The 17,670-nt window shown below is 40.9% G+C and overlaps 1 protein-coding gene across 9 annotated transcripts in view; it reads right to left on the reverse strand.

Moving 5' to 3' along the window:
- Positions 1-17,670, reverse strand: part of ZEU1 (P-loop containing nucleoside triphosphate hydrolases superfamily protein) — a 46,214-nt gene that overhangs the window by 9,497 nt on the left and 19,047 nt on the right. For 8 of the 9 annotated variants that reach the window (XM_088978608.1, XM_088978607.1, XM_088978613.1 and 5 more), the window contains 3 exons: positions 17,607-17,666; positions 5,369-5,473; positions 4,786-4,898 (listed from right to left, as the gene is read on the reverse strand). In XM_088978608.1, the coding sequence (XP_088834734.1) occupies positions 4,786-4,898; positions 5,369-5,473; positions 17,607-17,666 (278 nt within the window). Of the gene's footprint in view, positions 1-4,781; positions 4,899-5,368; positions 5,474-17,606; positions 17,667-17,670 lie in introns of those variants that run through there. The other variant, XM_088978606.1, reaches the window with a different exon arrangement.

Below are 17,670 nucleotides of genomic sequence, written 5' to 3' on the forward strand. Positions count from 1 at the left end.
AGATCTGATAATGCAAAGGAATACTTTGCTCAGCCATTGACCTCCTACCTTCTTAGCCATGGAGTTATTCACCAGAGCACTTGCCCTTATACACCACAGCAGAACGGCGTTGCCGAAAGGAAGAATAGGCATATCTTGGAGGTGGCTAGAAGCATTATGTTTACCTTCAATGTACCTATTCGCTTTTGGGGTGATGTTATCCTCACGGTAGTTTATCTCATTAATCGAGTTCCTTCCCAGGTTCTTGATATGAGAACCCCCTTTTCCCTTCTATACCCAGACGATGAGTTGTTCATTGTTCCCCTTAAAACCTTTGGTTGTACCTATTTCGTTCAGCTTCTCGAGCCTCATCATTCCAAGTTTGAACCTAAGGCCTCCAAATGCATCTTCCTTGGTTATGCACAAACTCAAGGGTTATTGCTGCTATGATCCGATTTCCGGGAAACGGTTTGTCTCCATGGATGTCACCTTCTTTGAGGAGACACCCCATTATCCTAGGGTTTCTCCTCAGGGGGAGAGCAGTAAGAATGGAAGTAGGGCTGGTAGAAGTGGGGCTGTTTTGAGTGGGGTTGTTCCTTTGCCTATTCCACTGGATAATGAAGGTTGTAGTGGTGAGGGTGGTCAGAGGGAGCCGGAGTTGAGAGTCTATCACAGGCGATGGTGATGCAGGCTGGTTGATCCTAGTCATCGGCAGTCCCGGCCAGCTCCAGCTCCTTCTGCGGCTCCAGATCCAGAGCCTATTGAGATACTTCTCACTGTTGCCACTTCCCCTCTTGTGGATGACCTTGATCTCCCTATTGCCATTCGCAAAGGGAAACGACATTGCACCACTTCTACAACTCACAGCATCTCACAATTCTTATCCTATGATTGTCTGTCTCCATCTTACCGGTCCTATCTCACTTCCATTGCCGATGTCCCTATTCCAAGAACAGTGCAAGAAGCCTTATCAGTTCCAAAATGGAAAGATGCAATGCAAGTCGAAATGGATGCCCTATTGAAGAATAATACTTGGGCACTGGTTGACCCACCAAAAAAAAAGAAACCGGTGGGATGCAGATAGGTGTTCACTGTGAAGCATAATGTTGATGGCTCTATTGAAAGGTACAAAGCTCGGCTGGTTGCAAAGGGGTTCACTCAGACTTATGGTATAGATTACTTGGAGACCTTTGCCCCAGTAGCCAAGATGACCACCATTCGAGTTCTGTTATCCCTTGCAGCAAATCATTCTTGGCCCCTGTTTCAGATGGATGTTAAAAATGCCTTTCTGAAATGGAGACTTATAGGAAGAGGTTTACATGCAGTTGCCTCCTGGATTCTATGATACAGAGACAGGTAAGAAGGTTTGCCAACTGAACAAGGCATTGTATGGTTTGAAGCAGTCACCTAGAGCCTAGTTTAATAGGTTCAGATTAGCCCTTGGAAAGTTTGGTTATGTACAAGCCCAGTCAGATCATACACTATTCATCAAGAGGGTGGAGTCCTCTCTGACACTACTTGCAATATATGTTGATGATATTGTGGTGACAGAAAATGACAGTCATGAGATTGAGTCCCTCAAACAACTCCATCAAGAGTTTGAGGTGAAAGATCTTGGTGCATTACGGTACTTTTTGGGTATTGAGGTTGCTAGATCCAAGCAGGGGATTTTTATCTCTCAGAGAAAATATGTTCTAGATCTGTTGGCGGAAACTGGAAAGTTGGGTGTTAAGCCGGCTGATACACCCATCGAACAAAATCACAAGATTAGTGCAGAGGGCGGGGAGCCTCTTGAAGACAAAGTTATGTTCCAACGGGTGGTTGGAAAGCTCCTATATCTCTGCCTCACTCGGCCGGATATCAGCTATGCAATTAGTGTTGTTAGCCAGTACATGCACTCCCCTAGAACTTCTCATCTTCTTCCAGCAGAGAGAATATTAGCATACTTGAAGAGATGCCTGGGTAGAGGTATACTGCTCAAGAACAATAATCACATGAGGGTGGAAGTCTATACAGATGTCGATTGGGCTTGGAGTGTTGATGACAGAAGGTCTAACTCTGGATATTGTGCCCTTGTGGGAGGTAACCTTGTCTCTTGGAGGAATAAGAAGCAGAGTGTTGTTTCCCGCTCCAGTGCTGAAGCGGAATACAGGTCAATGGCTAATGGAGTGGCTGAAATCTTATGGCTGAGGCCACTACTTGAAGAGTTGGGTATTGACTATGAAAAGCCCTTAATGTTGTATTGTGATAATCAGGCAGCTATTAATATAGCCCACAACCCAGTGCAGCATGACAGAACTAAACATATCAAAGTTGATCGACATTTTGTGCGAGAAAGGGTCACATCACAAGAAGTGTGTCTTCCGTACATCACATCTAATATGCAGCTCGCGGATATCCTCACCAAGGCTGTACCAAGGAAGAAGTTAGAAACAGACCTATCCAAGTTGGGAATGATAGATATCTACTCCCAACTTGAGGGGGAGTGTAGAGAACACGGATGTGGGCCCACTGCAGTGGTCCCCACTGTGTTCGTAGGACAGCATGTGTAGTTATTTGTTTCAGTTATAGTAGTGTCAATTTGAGTCAGTTTGCTAATTCAGTTGTTATTTATTTCAGCTTTTATTTACTTTATTTATTATGTAAGTACTAAGGGCATATGTGTCATTTCCATTGTGTACTAAACATAACCTATAAATAATAAGAAAGTGGCGGCGGCAGATCTGTTTTGAATCTGTCCCTCCTTTCAACCACTTGTGTTCTCCTGTTTCTCTTCTATTCTCTCTCCTTACTCTCACTTTTCTTCTGTTTTGTAAACCTAAAACCTATTAGGATTCAAGACTGATTACAGTCTTGATCTTCTACTGGTGACTAGGTACAATAGCTAATAAATAGGGATAAACTATATAACTTTCCTTTAGTGGAAGCATTCAAAGGACTTCTAGGTTCTGTGGTATGACCACCCAATAATTTCTTATCAAATGGAATAGAAAAGAACTGATTGCCTGGTCCAGTTTTATACCTCTTTTCTTCCTGTTTTTTGATCTGTGTTGTAATATTTACCAAATCCTGCACCTTGATTTTAAATCAGGAATAAATTTATAATGTTTTAAAAGGCATGGGAGGCGTATGCCTGGAGGTGGCAAGGCGTCCCCAAAACGCCCTGAGGGTAGGCCAGAGGCGCTGACAACTCTGAGGCATACGCCTCATACACTTTTTTTTTGTTAGCAGTAAGAACACTTGGTGCATTAGAAGTATCAATCACAAAAGATATGTAAAGATACAATCTATTAATTTTCCTTTGCCATCTAAAGGTCATAATCGGATCTCAATATAGACTAAAACAAGTTGAGCACAAAACTTAAATCTCCACTTCAGATCCAAGAAAAAAACTAAACCTCTTAACTACTGAACTTTCATTGGAATCAAAACAGAAAATGGTTGAACTCTACTTGTTCAAGTCATTTTTGCAGCAGATGCATGCTCTCACTTCTTCTTGCAGTCAACACCAGCAGGCCTCATCTTGCGCAGGACACTTGACATTTCTTCACGCTTCTTCTTTGCCCTCTTGTGAGTACCAAGCTTCTTCTTTTCCACCTTTAAGGCACGCTTGTCCTTCCCAACTTTGAGAAGTTCAATAATTCTCTTCTCATGAGGTGCAAACCCAGCAACTTCCCTGATCAGGTTTTTCACCAAGTGTACCCTCTTACTTGTTTTTCCTTTTCTGTTAGATGGACATGGAGCCAATTCTTTCTTTGTTACAGTATGACCTTTGTTCAACCCCACAAAGAGGTCACTCTTTGGCTACTGTGGAGCCATCACCTGCTCCTCCAAACCTGATCCGGTGAAGATCGTTCAGGAAACCCCTAATATGAAACTGTGGAGGAAAAGAGGCCGTAGAAGCCCTCATACACTTATTTCATGAGGCGTGCTAGAGGCATACGCCTCGTGTGCCTCATGCACACCTCATATAAAAAGACAAAAACAAAGAAAAGTGAGATCCTCAACTAGTGTTATGCATCTTAACTTTTTAATATAAAAGAGTTTTATTAAAAATAAAGAAAAATGTGATCCTCCTTCCTCCTCATCCCCCTCCTCTTAAGGAGGCTTATGCCTCCTTGTGTTCGGGAGGCTTACATCTCTTACGTTCTGAACTATGCCTCACCTCTAGGTAGCGGAATGCCTCGCGTCATGCCTCCGCATTTTAAAACATTCCTGAGAATAAGTTTACAGACATCATCCAAATTTCAACCCCTTCTCTCTCTACTTCTGAAAATCATTGTCTCATTCAAAAATCTGAATGACCCACTAGTCTAAAAGGTTTAAATGAAAACCATTTAATCTGGTATATCAAGCAAAGGAGAGTGTAGATAATACTTCGTGAGATTATTATTCTAAATGGGATTCTCTTTTGACATCTGTAATATGTACCTAAAGAACCTCAAACTCGTAAAGTAAAATTTGAACATGAATGGTAAATTTGCAATACTTGATGATTCACTATAATCAATCTTTTTGTTTTTCCAACAACTATCCACTTATGCATACGCATATAATATAAAAGACATCATTGAAAAGTATAACTTAAAACTAAAGTATAGCAACTGAGTCCAACACCTTGTACCCATGTCAGATTCTAACTCTTAACAGTATCCATCTAGCATAGATCCACATCATCCCACTTAGAGGTAATATGTACATTCTACTATACAAATATTTTCAATTCTCAAGCACCCTAGAGTACAGATGAAATGCTTCCTTGTCAGCACAGCTATTACCTTAAGCAAGGTTTTTGATCAGTATTACCTTAACCACAGTTGGGATAGGGGTTTTCCAATTTGGCATGTAGCAATACAATCCATCACAAGTTCTCTGAGCTGCTTCTCTACATCTTCCATGGGAAGTGAAGCATCAATAATCTGCAGTTAGAAAAAGAAAGGCCTTAAGTACCACATCATACAACTTTATTAGTAGTGTAAATAGAGTGTATTACCATATGAAGCAAAAAAAATAAAAACTTTCTTCATGAATTTATGAGTATTGACTTAGCAATTAAGTTAAACAACATAGTTAAAAAATAGAAATTCTGAATGAAAATAAGACAGAACCCAGCTAGCTCATGCATCAGGCTCTAAGATACCTCCAGCAAGAAAGAAGGAATGGAATGGTTGGAAAGAGTTTGGTAAGTACTAGATGTATGGTGTAACTTCTATATTTTGTAATACTATTAATCTTACTACTCCAAGTTTCAGTATCTAAAAGGCCTTGGACCCATCAATGATGGCCAACAAGGTGAAAGGAGCACATAGGCAGTAAGGACGACCAGATAGTGCAGCTACTGTATGTAGAAACTAAAACTCACTTTTGACAAGGGAATCATGGAGCCTACCTTCCATGTGGCATCACAGAGCATCTTATAGTGTTGTGCAACTTTCCTTTGGAACTCAAGCTGCTCATATCTCTCCCCTCCATAACCTCCTCTTTCTGCTGCTTTCTGCATTCTAACAAAAAACTAAGAATCTTTCCAACCATTTTATGCCATAAGCCAATAACATCCCATCAAGCATTAAGTAATAAATAATAATGCATGCAATCAAATAATCAAAATCAAATCCACTTTTGAAAAATTAAAAGGAATTTTTTCCAGTAAGATTTTGCATTGCTCTTTCAAAATGGACAATAAATTCAGTTGACCCAGGTAGCATTTGGCAAAGGCATGTCATCCATCATGTTTCATGCAGCTGGATTATCTTCATAAGTTGCTTACTATTGATCACATGAATAATCAGGGTTTGCAGCTTCATAGCAAATAAATTATGTGCAACTCAGTAGAGGATAAATTGTGATATTTTGAAGGTGGGGGCTGATGCTCCTGTTATAAGGGTTGAGGTGGCTGCAGAGGGTGTTCGCAAATCAGAAGAGACAGTTGAGGAGGAAGAAGATTCAGAGGCAAAAGAGAGTGAGAATGATCGGGTAAATGATTGATAGTACAAGATCAGTGGAGAAGAATATTGATCTGGCTGAAGATTTTTTTTTTTTTGATAGATAATGATAATGAAAATTTTATTAAATAAAGAACTAAGTATTCATCATACAATTCCCCACAAAGAGGTACGAGCTGCAGCCTCCAAACTACATCATAAAGCTTACAATTGAGCCCAAAAGAGCTGATTCCTATGTACTCCTTGTTTAGCTAGAAGGTCTGCCAGCCCATTTGCCGATCTTCTTTCCCATTGAACTGTGACTGAAATATTTGAAGTCAGCCACTTAAATCTTCTCAAAGCCCCCCTGTATGGCCAGGCTGCCATCTCTGGTTCTTTTAGCCATCCAATAACCAATTTGGAATCACCTTCAATCATTAAATGCTCCACTGCCAACTCTCTTGCATATTCTGCTCCTTGTAACACAGCTTGGAGTTCTGCATTTACAGAGTCTCCCCACCCTATAGGACCAAAAAATAGAGCTACAATCTGACCCTCATCATTTCTGAAGACTCCCCCTATTCCAGATGGCCCCGGGTTGCCCAAACTACTGCCATCAAAATTTAGTTTAATGGCGCCTACATCAGGAGGCTTCCAAACCACCACCAACTTGCTTCTGATTGCAGAACTTTTAGATAGTTGTTCCCAATTTCTCCTTATGTCATCGAAAGTGTAGGTGGAAAACAGATCCAAGGATTTTACCCAACTTATGACCCTACATAAGATACTTTCCAACACACATGTTTGATCCCTCTCCTTGTCATTAAAGATTCTAGCATTTCGTTCCTCCCACACTGTCCACACCAAAGCAGCTCTAACACACCTCCACAAAACTCTTCCTCTTCTCTTTGGCCACCTGAAAGTTGTAGGATCAAAAAGATCGCAAATCTGCACCGGTTCTGTCCACCTACACCCAAAAAAATCAAAAAGCTTTTCCCAAAGGCCTACAACAAAAGGGCAAGTGATTAGTATATGGTAGCAACTTTCCTCGTTAGCTTTGCATAGGGTGCACCAGTTACAAGAGATACAAAGACTAGGTCTTCTTTTTTGCAAAACATCCAAAGTGTTGATTTTCCCGAGGGAAACTTCCCAACAAAGGGCTCCAACTTTAGGAGGGACAGGTTTGGACCAAACTTCCTTGTTATGAAAAGGTTGAGGCAACGGAGAGGAGCACAAGGAAGCAAAGAATGAGGCACAAGAAAAGGAACCCGAAGGTAATGGCTTCCAAATACAGGAGTCTACAGGAGGGTCCAAGCAAACAGAATCAATAGTTTTGAGGAGCAAAGTAGCCTGGTCAAGCTCAAAATCTCTCAAACCTCTTTTAAAACACAGATTCCAGTTTATGCCAGAAGAAAAGGATGATGATACAAACCTTTGAATTGGCTCGTTTTTAAAACACGAGATGGAATACAAGGAGGGAAAGAGGTCCTTGAGGGCACAATCACCAATCCAAACATCCTCCCAAAACAAAACCCTATCTCCAGTACTAACACCATACCTGATCAGATTCAGGAAAACGGGAAGAATACTATGAATAGCCTTCCATGGGGATTTCAGCGTAGCACGCCAAGATACACCAGCATCCCATCCATTGTCTACAACACCATGCACGCTCCTTACCACTTTATGCCAAAGTCTCTCCCTTTCTAGAGGCCACCTCCATAGCCATTTACCTAATAATGCTGTATTTTTTCTTCCTTAGATTGCCTAATCCCAATCCCCCATGTTCCTTCCTCCTACACACTATTTCCCACCTAACCACATGACCTTCCTCCCTTCCCCTGACTCCCACAAGAAATCCTTCATGACTTTCTCTACCTTCAAAATCACCTTTCGTGGCATTCCAAAGACAGATAGAAGGTAAGTTGGCAAGTTCGCAAGAATAGCTCTAATTAAAGTGATCCGACCCCCAAGGGAAATGAAGTTTCTCTTCCAAACTGCCAGCTTCTTTGTGCATTTTTCTACGATCGAATTCCAAAATCTTCTTTCTCTTGGATTATCTCCTAGAGGCATACCCAAGTACTTCAAGCACCAACTAGATGTAGGGCAACCTAAGACTCTGCTACCTCACTCAATTCCTCCATCTCCAAATTTACCCCCACCACACAACTCTTTTCAAAATTGACATTCATCTTCAACACGCATTTTTCTATTGATCTGGCTGAAGTTGTAGAAGATGTCAGAGTCAATAAAATTCTGGGCTTATGTTCTATTGGAGGAGGAGAGTCTTGAAATGAGGATAGCTTTTTTCTTTTTGGAGGGGGAGAGGGGTGAGGGTAAGTTTGGGTGATTTGGGGGTTTAAGAGGAAGTGTTAAGTTGAGTGTTGTGTGTTGAGATTGGGATGGGTTTTGTTGAAAGGTTGAAAGGGTGGAGTTTTGTTTGGTTATGGGGAGGAGTTTGGACTCAGGTTTGATGGGCTTAATGATGAGGATCTTAAAGTAGATGCTCGGGTTTGTGTTTTTTGTTTTTTCTTGGCATTTTTCCTTTTTTTCTTTTTTTCTTTTTTTTTTCTTTTTTTTTTTTTTTTTTGGGGGGGGGGGGGGGTTGGGGGAGAGGTGGCTACCTTTTTGTAGGGGTTGAATTCATTTGGTTGTGGGTGTTTAGGATTTATTTTGGAAGTAGTTCTTTCGTATTTGTTTCTTTTTTTTCCTGTGGTTCTACCTGGTGATCTCTTTTCACCGGTTGATGTATGCTGCTTCTCTTTTAATAAATTTTATTGTTTATTTCCTTCCAAAAAAATCACCTCTTTCTTTTTCACTGAAGCATCTCTTTCCCTAGGGAATTGCTTGGCACCCTTTTTCAGTTTGCATGGATTTGCCCTCATGTTAGTGAAGTTGCCCTCTCTCAACTGTCAGTTTAATAGGTAACCAAGGCTCCTCCACTCAATGGCCTATGCTTCCTGTAAAGAAACCGGGCCGAATGGGCCCTAACAGCCTCTCTTGTAATATCTTTTATTTTATGTTGATGGGCCACACTTAATGGGCCTGTTATTTATTCTTGTTTATTTCCTTCATGAAACTGCCAAGCTGGCCGCCCACTTAAGGGCATACTTGTCATCATAAATTTTTAGATCTTAATAAAATAGGGTTAGAGGAGAATGGAGAATTAATTCGACTCCTTCTTCTCTTACCTCTTCTCTTCGCCATCTTCTTCTCTTATACAGTTATTCAGACCTGTTTTGTTCTGCTAATCACTGAATTTAAACTTGATATTAGAGGACTGATTTACATCTTGGTATCAAAGCAGGTTTAGTTCCTCTTCCTTTTTTCCTTCGTTCCTGTACACTCTAAAATCAAGAGAGTGTATGGAGAGATAGGTTCTCTATAGTATAGAGAATCACTTGCCTAGTTAGTTGAAGGGTTTGGAGAGTTTAGTTCTAGCTAGATTTTGCCAAGAAGTGTTGTTATTCTACTGCTACCCGAAACCCTAGCCGACTAGAGATTTTCGAGGTTACCAGGAAAGGTGAAGCTCGAGTGTGGCGCTCTGTGCTTGGAAGGTGTCTTGTGACTGCTAAAGAAGGGCGGTTCAGGTTTGGAAGAGTTTGGGTTAGTCTGGTAGGTGTGGCAGCATCTTCTCTCTTCCTCCCATCTGCTGGACGGAGCAAAACCCTAGTTTTTCAAGCACCCAAGTTCTAGTTTGGCTTCAAGTAAGTTTACATAGTCAAAATTTTTTGTTCTTTGATTTCCGTTTGATTAATGGAGACATACGGAAGTGAGTTCAAGCAGGTGCCGGTTTCCGGACCTGCCTCAATAGACCCCGTTTTGACTGATGTGACCACAATTAAGCTAGATGGGACGAACTATCTTGCTTGGGCACAGTTTATAAAAATCTATGTTTGTAGTAGAGGAAAACTCGGGTATCTCACAAGCAATAAGGTGAAACCCGAAGAGACAGACCTTGAATTTGAAAAATGGATGCAAGAGAACTACACTGTTATAGGATGGTTAGTTAACTCTATGCAACCTCATATAAGCCAACACTATCTCTAGATGTCTTCAGCCAAGGAGATACGGGACAGTGTAACTGAGACCTCACAGAAACTGAATGTAGTCAGAGCGTACAAATTGAAAAGTAATGTGAAAAACCTGAGACAGGGGGAGAAGAGTGTGGCAATCTACTACTCTATACTAAAATCCCTATGGCAAGAAATTAATGTTATGGAGACAGTGGTATGGGAGAGTAAAAAGGATGCTGAAATGTATAGAAAGTTGGTGGAGAGAAATAAGGTGTTTGAGTTTCTCACTGGACTCAACCCTGAGTTTGATATTATCAGACAGAATATTTTGGCCAGGGATGAGGTTACTCTTTCACAAGCATATGCTATGATAAGTAGCGAGGAGAGTAGGCGGCAGGTTCAGTTGCAGAGTCCACCTACAGAACATTTTGCACATGCGGGAATGAAACCAAAGGGCCCTACTGAGAAGAGAGAACAGGTGTGTGAATATTGCAAGAAACCACGACATACAAAGGACACCTGCTGGAAGCTTCATCCTAAACTTCTCCCTGATAGGTTTAAGAACAATAATAACCCTAAGCAGGGCAGTCAGGTGGGAAAACCCAAGACTACTAATGTTGCTACAGTACCTGAAGGGGGAAGTAAGGAGAGTGAAGAGAAATCAACCATTGAACAGTTGGCTGCAATGAAGCTAGATTTTGAGAAGTATGGGAGACTCCTAAATCACCTGGAAGCTACAGTTTCTTCAGCTCACCCTTCCAATAGAACATCATCCTCATCAGCTTTTGCTCACTCGGGTACTCGTGCTTCTGCAAATCATGCTTCAACTTCAGGTAATCATAAAATCCCTTGGATTATCGATTCCAATGCATCAAACCATATGACCATGCTATCTAACCTTTTTTGCTCATATCACCTTCTCTCTCTGGGAAAGAGAAAATATCCCTTGCCGATGGGTCCCTTGCCCCTATCTCTGGTAAAGGTGATATAAAGACCTCTAACACCCTGTTCTTATCTTCTGTTCTTCATGTCCCTAAGCTTAACACAAACCTCTTATCTGTTAGTAGCTTAACAAAGTCCATGAATTGCAACATAACTTTCTTTCCCACTCATTGTGTTTTTCAAGACCTGCAGTCTCAAAGGATGATTGGGAGTGGCAATGAGACGAATGGAATATACTTGCTGGACACACCAGATCAAGCTTTGGGAGTGAACTATGAGAAACCAATGATGCTCTATTGTGACAACCAAGCTGCTATCAACATTGCACATAATCCTGTTCAACATGACAGAACTAAGCACATTGAGGTTGATAGGCATTTCATAAGAGAAAGAGTCTCTTCAGGAGAAGTTTGTTTACCACTCATCACATCAAAAGAGCAATTGGCTGATATCTTGACCAAGGGAGTTCCAAGGGGGAAATTGACACACTATATAAGCAAGATGGGCATGATTGACATCTATGCTCAGCTTGAGGGGGAGTGTAAAGAGACTGGGCCGAATGGGCCCTAACAGCCTCTCTTGTAATATCTTTTATTTTATGTTGATGGGCCACACTTAATGGGCCTGTTATTTATTCTTGTTTATTTCCTTCATGTAACTGCCAAGCTGGCCGCCCACTTAAGGGCATACTTGTCATCATAAATTTTTAGATCTTAATAAAATAGGGTTAGAGGAGAATGGAGAATTAATTCGACTCCTTCTTCTCTTACCTCTTCTCTTCGCCATCTTCTTCTCTTATACAGTTATTCAGACCTGCTTTGTTCTGCTAATCACTGAATTTAAACTTGATATTAGAGGACTGATTTACATCTCTTCCTTTCACCATTTGTTAGGTGATTTAGAAAGAAAGGAGCCAAAGAATGAAAGAATATTTAAGTTTGAAGAAATTTTTGCTGTGGTAGTGCAGTTGTGAAGATGCTAACAGCTTTTTCATGCACTAGGCTTTAGATAACTTCAATGGTTTTAATTGCATAAATTTTGTTTTTAATTGGCTCATGTTTCAGGTGTAGAGGTTGCCCTAGTGTAAAGTTTCTTTCTGGATTTGGGCCCTTTCTGTATATCTTTACACTTTATGCATTAGCTTTGCTTACTCCAAAAGAAAACAAATGAAAATATTTCATAACCAGCATACTACTGTGCCAATAAGAAGTCAATTTGTGATAGTTCTTGTTGGACTACTTGAAAGTGTGCCAGGCTTCTCAGCTGTCCAATATGGGGCCATAAAGTTCATGTTATGCAAACCACGACAACCTGATCCAAGAAGTAGGAAGCAGGGTAAAACTGCTACTTTGTCATTCTTATAAAAATGGTACCCCAAAATCTCCTTGACACCTAAGGATTTGGAGCACTAGGGATCCCTGGACCAATATACCTCAATTCTGGTCCCAAGAGAACAATCTTGATAAAAGGAAAAAAAAAAAAAAACTTCCTGGTCAGAAAAAATCATAAAGCATGTCTCCTTCACAGGAATACACTGGAAATATAAAAACCATCAGTCCATGCATGCAGTGATCAAATTATACGTCAAAAAACAGACACCCAATGACAAAATCTGTGAACTAACAGTCCTGAATGGGGTCCATTAGACAGAACAAGGCTACAGATCCGAGCTCAGTCATTTGGTGCTACAAGAACCTCTCAAAGAAGGCCAGCTGGTTATTAAGAAACACGAATGTTAGTATACAGTGGGTTGGCAGGTCTGCCAACGCTATGGCAGATTATCTTGCTAAACAAGGGGTTTTGAGGGAAGATTTGTACTGGGCTACCTTGTAATCTTGATCTATAGTGCTATGTGATTTTCACTTTTTAAGGGGGGTCACACCTCGTGCCTCTCAGTAAGATGATTGAAACAGTTATCATATTGTCTTAATAAAACTCCTCTTCAATTATCAAAAAAAAATCCTATTTTTAATAACCTCAAGGATAATCATGATAAGAAGATTTGATCCTCATAGCCCTCTGGCTCCTTTCCAGATTGGTCCTATTTCTTCTGGTTTCTTCCCAGCTACAAGGTCTAGTTTCGGGTCCAGTTAGCAACCTTAGGTAAATGCCTAACTATTGATAATCTAAATGGTAGACGGATGTCTGGACAACATAGATTTTATGTTCTGCTCCAATAGCTGAGAATCAGCTAGCAATATATTCCTATGCTGCTCATGGACTTCACCGTGGATGACCTGTTGAGAAGTTGGAAAGAGATAGCAAGTTCTGCCCAGATTAAAAGGGTCACAAGTCCCTCTTCGATACCTTCCCCCTTGGGCTTCCTAAAACTGAATTTTGATGGCAGCAGCCTTGGGAACCCAGGCTTGTCAGGTATTGGGGGAGTTTTCAGGAATGAGGAAGGGATTATTTCAGCTATTTACTCTGGCCCTATTGGAGAGGGTAACTCTATTAGGGCTGAGATTTTCGCGGCATTGGAGGGAGTTCAAAGAGCAAGAGACCTAAACATTAGGAGACTGATAATTGAAGGGGACTCTCAGGTGGTGGTAAGATGGCTAAAGGAAGACAAGATTGCAACGTGGAATTACAGCAACAAAAGAAAAAGGTTTAAATGGTTGGCAAAAGATATGGAGATAAACACCCGGACTTCTTGCCTAAGGTTAAGGAATGGTGGAGTGAAAAATTGAGAGAAGTGAAATGGGAAGGGGTTAGATTCCACAAAAAATTAAAAAGGTTGAGAGGCAAATTAAAAGAATGGAATAAGGTTCATTTTGGAAGAGTGGAGGAGGTAAAAGTTAGATTATTGGTTCAGATTGAGGAGTTAGATGCAAAAGAATCCCAAGGGATGATGGATGAGCAAGACAGAGAATTGAGGAGGAAACTGAAAAAGGAGCTAGAGGAGACTTTGTTGAGGGAGGAGATTTCTTGGAGATAAAAATCCAGACATAAGTGGATCAAGGAAGGGGATGGGAATACCAAATTTTTTCATGATTTGGCTAATGGGAGAAGAAGGAAAAATTTGATACTAAAGATTGGGGTTGAGGGTGTGGAGATAACCTCTCAAGAGGAGAGTGCCAATAGGATTGTGGATCACTTCAAATCCATCTATCAAAGACCATTAGAGAATCGGTTAATAGTAGGGGAAAGAATTGGCCAAGTTTGAACCAAACAGATAAGGGATGGCTGGAAAGAATGATTCAGGAAGAGGAAATTAAACAAGTTGTTTTTTCTATGGATAGGGCTAAAGCACCGGGCCCTGACGAATTTACAATGGCATTTTATCATAACTGTTGGGACATAGTCAAAGAAGACTTAATTGGAGTATTTAGAGAATTTGAGGATAAAAATTTTGTGAGTCCTAGAATCAATGCCACCTTTATAGCCTTAATTCCCAAAAAGATTGATGCTAGACACCCCAAAGATTTTCAGCCAATTAGCCTAGTGACAAGCATTACAAGATTCTGGCAAAAATGCTCTCTAGGAGGACCAAAGTTGTTCTCCCCTCTCTCGTTAGCCAAACACAAGGAGCCTTCATTCAGGATAGACAAATTATAGATCAGATCCTTATTGCAAACAAGAGTGTGGAAGAGATAAGGAGATAGGGCAGGAAAGGATTTGTTTGCAAACTGGACTTGGAGAAAGCCTATGACTTAGTGGATTCGAATTTCCTGGTGGAGATGTTGAGAAGACGTGGCTTTGGGGATAAATGGTGTAATTGGATAAGAGGATACTTACACTCTTGTCGCTATTCAGTGCTAGTAAATGGGATGGTTAAGGATTTTTTTCCAGCCAATAGAGGCTTAAGACAAGGGGATCCACTCTCTCCTTTCCTCTTTACACTTGTTGTTGATGTTTTTAGTAGGATGATTTCCAAAGCAAATGAGGAGGGCCAAATAAAGGGATGGAGAATAGGGAGCAGAGGCATTCCAGTAACTCACCTTCAGTTTGCTGATGATATTGTTATTTTCTGTGAAGGGATTGAGTTAAGCAAAGTGGAGAACCTTAAGATCTTAATATGTACCTTTGAGAGGGTCTCCAACTTGAAGGTAAATCTTGATAAAAGTTGTGTGGCTGGAGTAAACTTGGAGAATAGGGAGATTGAATCCATTGCAGAATGCTTAGGTTGCAACATTTCTTCTTGGCCTTTGACATACTTAGGACTACCCTTAGGAGCCAACCCTAAAGAAAGTAGTTTATGGGCCCCTATTGTGGAGAAATTTGATAAGTGCTTGGCGGCTTGGAAAAAGAATTACATTTCAATAAGGGGTAGGCCGACTCTAATTAAGGCTACACTTGCCAACCTTCCAACCTACTTCCTTTCTGTGTTCAGGATTCCTCTAAGGGAGGCTAAGAAATTGGAGAAGAGAATGAGGGACTTCCTATGGGAACCAGGAGAGGTGAAAAAGGATCACTTGATCAGATGGGAGATAGTTAATAAACCAAAGGAAGAAGAGGGTTTAGGGATAGGGAACATAGTGTTGAAGAATGTAGCCCTTCTAGGGAAGTGGCTATGGAGATGGCCCCGAGAGAGAGAGAGAGAGATTATGGCATGAGGTGGTGGCAAGCATTTATGGTTGTGCAGGAAATGGTTGGGATTCCGGGATATCTCGTCGAGCTACCCTTACTACACCTTGGAAGGCTATACATGGTATTCTCCCTCGCTTCCTCAGATTCATCAGGTATGATGCTTGTTCTGGTAATGCTATTCTTTTCTGGGAGGATATTTGGGTGGGCACTCAACCCCTCAAAGATTGTTTCCCTTCGCTCTATTCCATTTCCCTTTACAAACATGAGCCAATTGCAACTATTCTCCTGAGCCCGTTAAACCCCTTATCTTTAAACTGGGACTTTGGATTTCGTAGAGGGTTAAGGGATGGTGAGTCGATTTGTGTTATTGAGCTAATTCATTTACTAGAATCCGTTTGCTTGGACCCCACTTCTTCTGATCAACGGATTTGGACTCCTCTTCCAAAAGGCACTTTTACTTGCTCTTCTTTCCTAAAATCCCTCAATTCTAACCCCTCTTCCCAAGGATTCCCTGTCAAAGAAGTCTGGGCGCGACCTATTCCCCCAAAAATTGGTGTATTCTGCTGGGAAGTCTTCAATGGGAAGATCAATACTTTGGAAAACTTACAGAAAAAGAGACCCTCGCTTTGTCTTTCCCCAAATTGGTGTTCCTTGTGTCCATTTGCTGATCTCTTGTTCCTTTGCCACAGCTATATGGAGGTGGAGCCTTTGTCTATTTGGAGGTAGGTGGTCTCTGCCTTCTGATTTAAGCTTGTTATTCAACCCATCTGTCTTTGTTTGGCACACTAGAAGAGGTAAGGTTATGTGGAGATGTGTCAAGGCAGCCACTCTGTGGACTCTTTGGGAGGAAAGGAATGCAAGAACTTTTTTAGAGAAGGAAAGAGGGTTAGATGAAATGAAGGATTGTATCCTAACAAAAGCAATCCTTTGACTGAAAACTGTGGATATCTTTGATGACTTCTCCCTTTGATGATTTGTGGAGAAATTGGCTAGTAATAGCCAACACCTCAACAAAGAATGATAGAATTCTGTCAGAATGGGTTCCACCTTTGGAAGGTGTCATTAAACTGAACTTTGATGGAAGCAGCCAAGGCAATCCCGGGCCTTTAGGTATAGGGGGTATCCTGAGAAATAAGGACAGCAACATAATTTCCCTATTCTCAGGACCGGTGGGAGTGGGGGATTCCACAAGGGCAGAAATACTTGCTGCAGTACAAGGAATTCAGATCGCCAACCAGATTGGGGTGGAGCATCTCCTAGTTGAAGGGGACCCTCAGGTGGTAACCAGGTGGCTCCTAAACTTGCATACCACCATTTGAGGCTACAAAGATCTCATCAAAAAAGTAAAGTGGTTAACCAACAATATGAGAGTTGAGGTAAAATGGGTTAGTAGGTCTGCTAATTCTTTGGCTGATGCTCTAGCCAAACAGGGGGTTTCTAGGGAAGATCTTTTTAGTGCCTCTATGTAAGTTGTTATTAATTCGGAAAAAAAAAAAAAAGATATGGAGATAAAATTCAACTGAGTGAAGAGATCTGCTATGTAGATGGGCTAGCAAAGCAAGGGGTGACTAGGGATTCTTTGTTGTGGGCTCATTTTTAATCTTGTAATTTTTTTTATGGTTGCAGGAGAGTTTAGATAGTTTACCTCCCTCTGCTTGTATGTATAATTCCTTTTAAATCTTAATGAAATTCCATGTTATTTATCAAAAAAATATATTTCTATGTTGCTAATCTTCTGTTTCCTGATTTCATGCAGAAATTCAGATTCAAATGGTGCTTCAAGAGTTCCATAGATGTTTTTTTTTTTTCGAAGCTGGGCCTTGTGGTCAAACCATCTGAACCAAAAGAAAAACATTCATGTTCAAGAACAAAATCAGCACAGAAGATACAATTTTCAGTAAGGCTTGTGCACACTTAGATTGTGACTGGTAATTCAAAAAAGTTTCAGGAAAGCTCCCTATGAAGCCTTTTTTTCCCTCGATATTGATGGTTTGTTCGTGAATAGAAACACTTGATGACACTTGTTATGCATCCCCACTGTAAACAGTCGAATGGTAAATCCAGTGCTAAGGTAATAACTCTTGCCCATACAAATTGACACCTTACCTCCCCCTTCGCCCCCACCCCCTTCCACACACACACACAAATAGATAAATAAGCATGATAAGAGTAACTAAAGGATACCTCTGCTGGTGTTTTTTTTTTTTTTTTGATAAATTACCTCTGGTGGTATGTTGAGGTACAATACTAGATCTGGAGCTAGCAAACCCATCTCTGGAGCCTTA

Source organism: Nelumbo lutea, chromosome 3 (assembly GCF_056320005.1).
Source record: "Nelumbo lutea isolate HS-2025 chromosome 3, American lotus-T2T, whole genome shotgun sequence".
Taxonomy (NCBI): Eukaryota; Viridiplantae; Streptophyta; class Magnoliopsida; order Proteales; family Nelumbonaceae; genus Nelumbo; species Nelumbo lutea.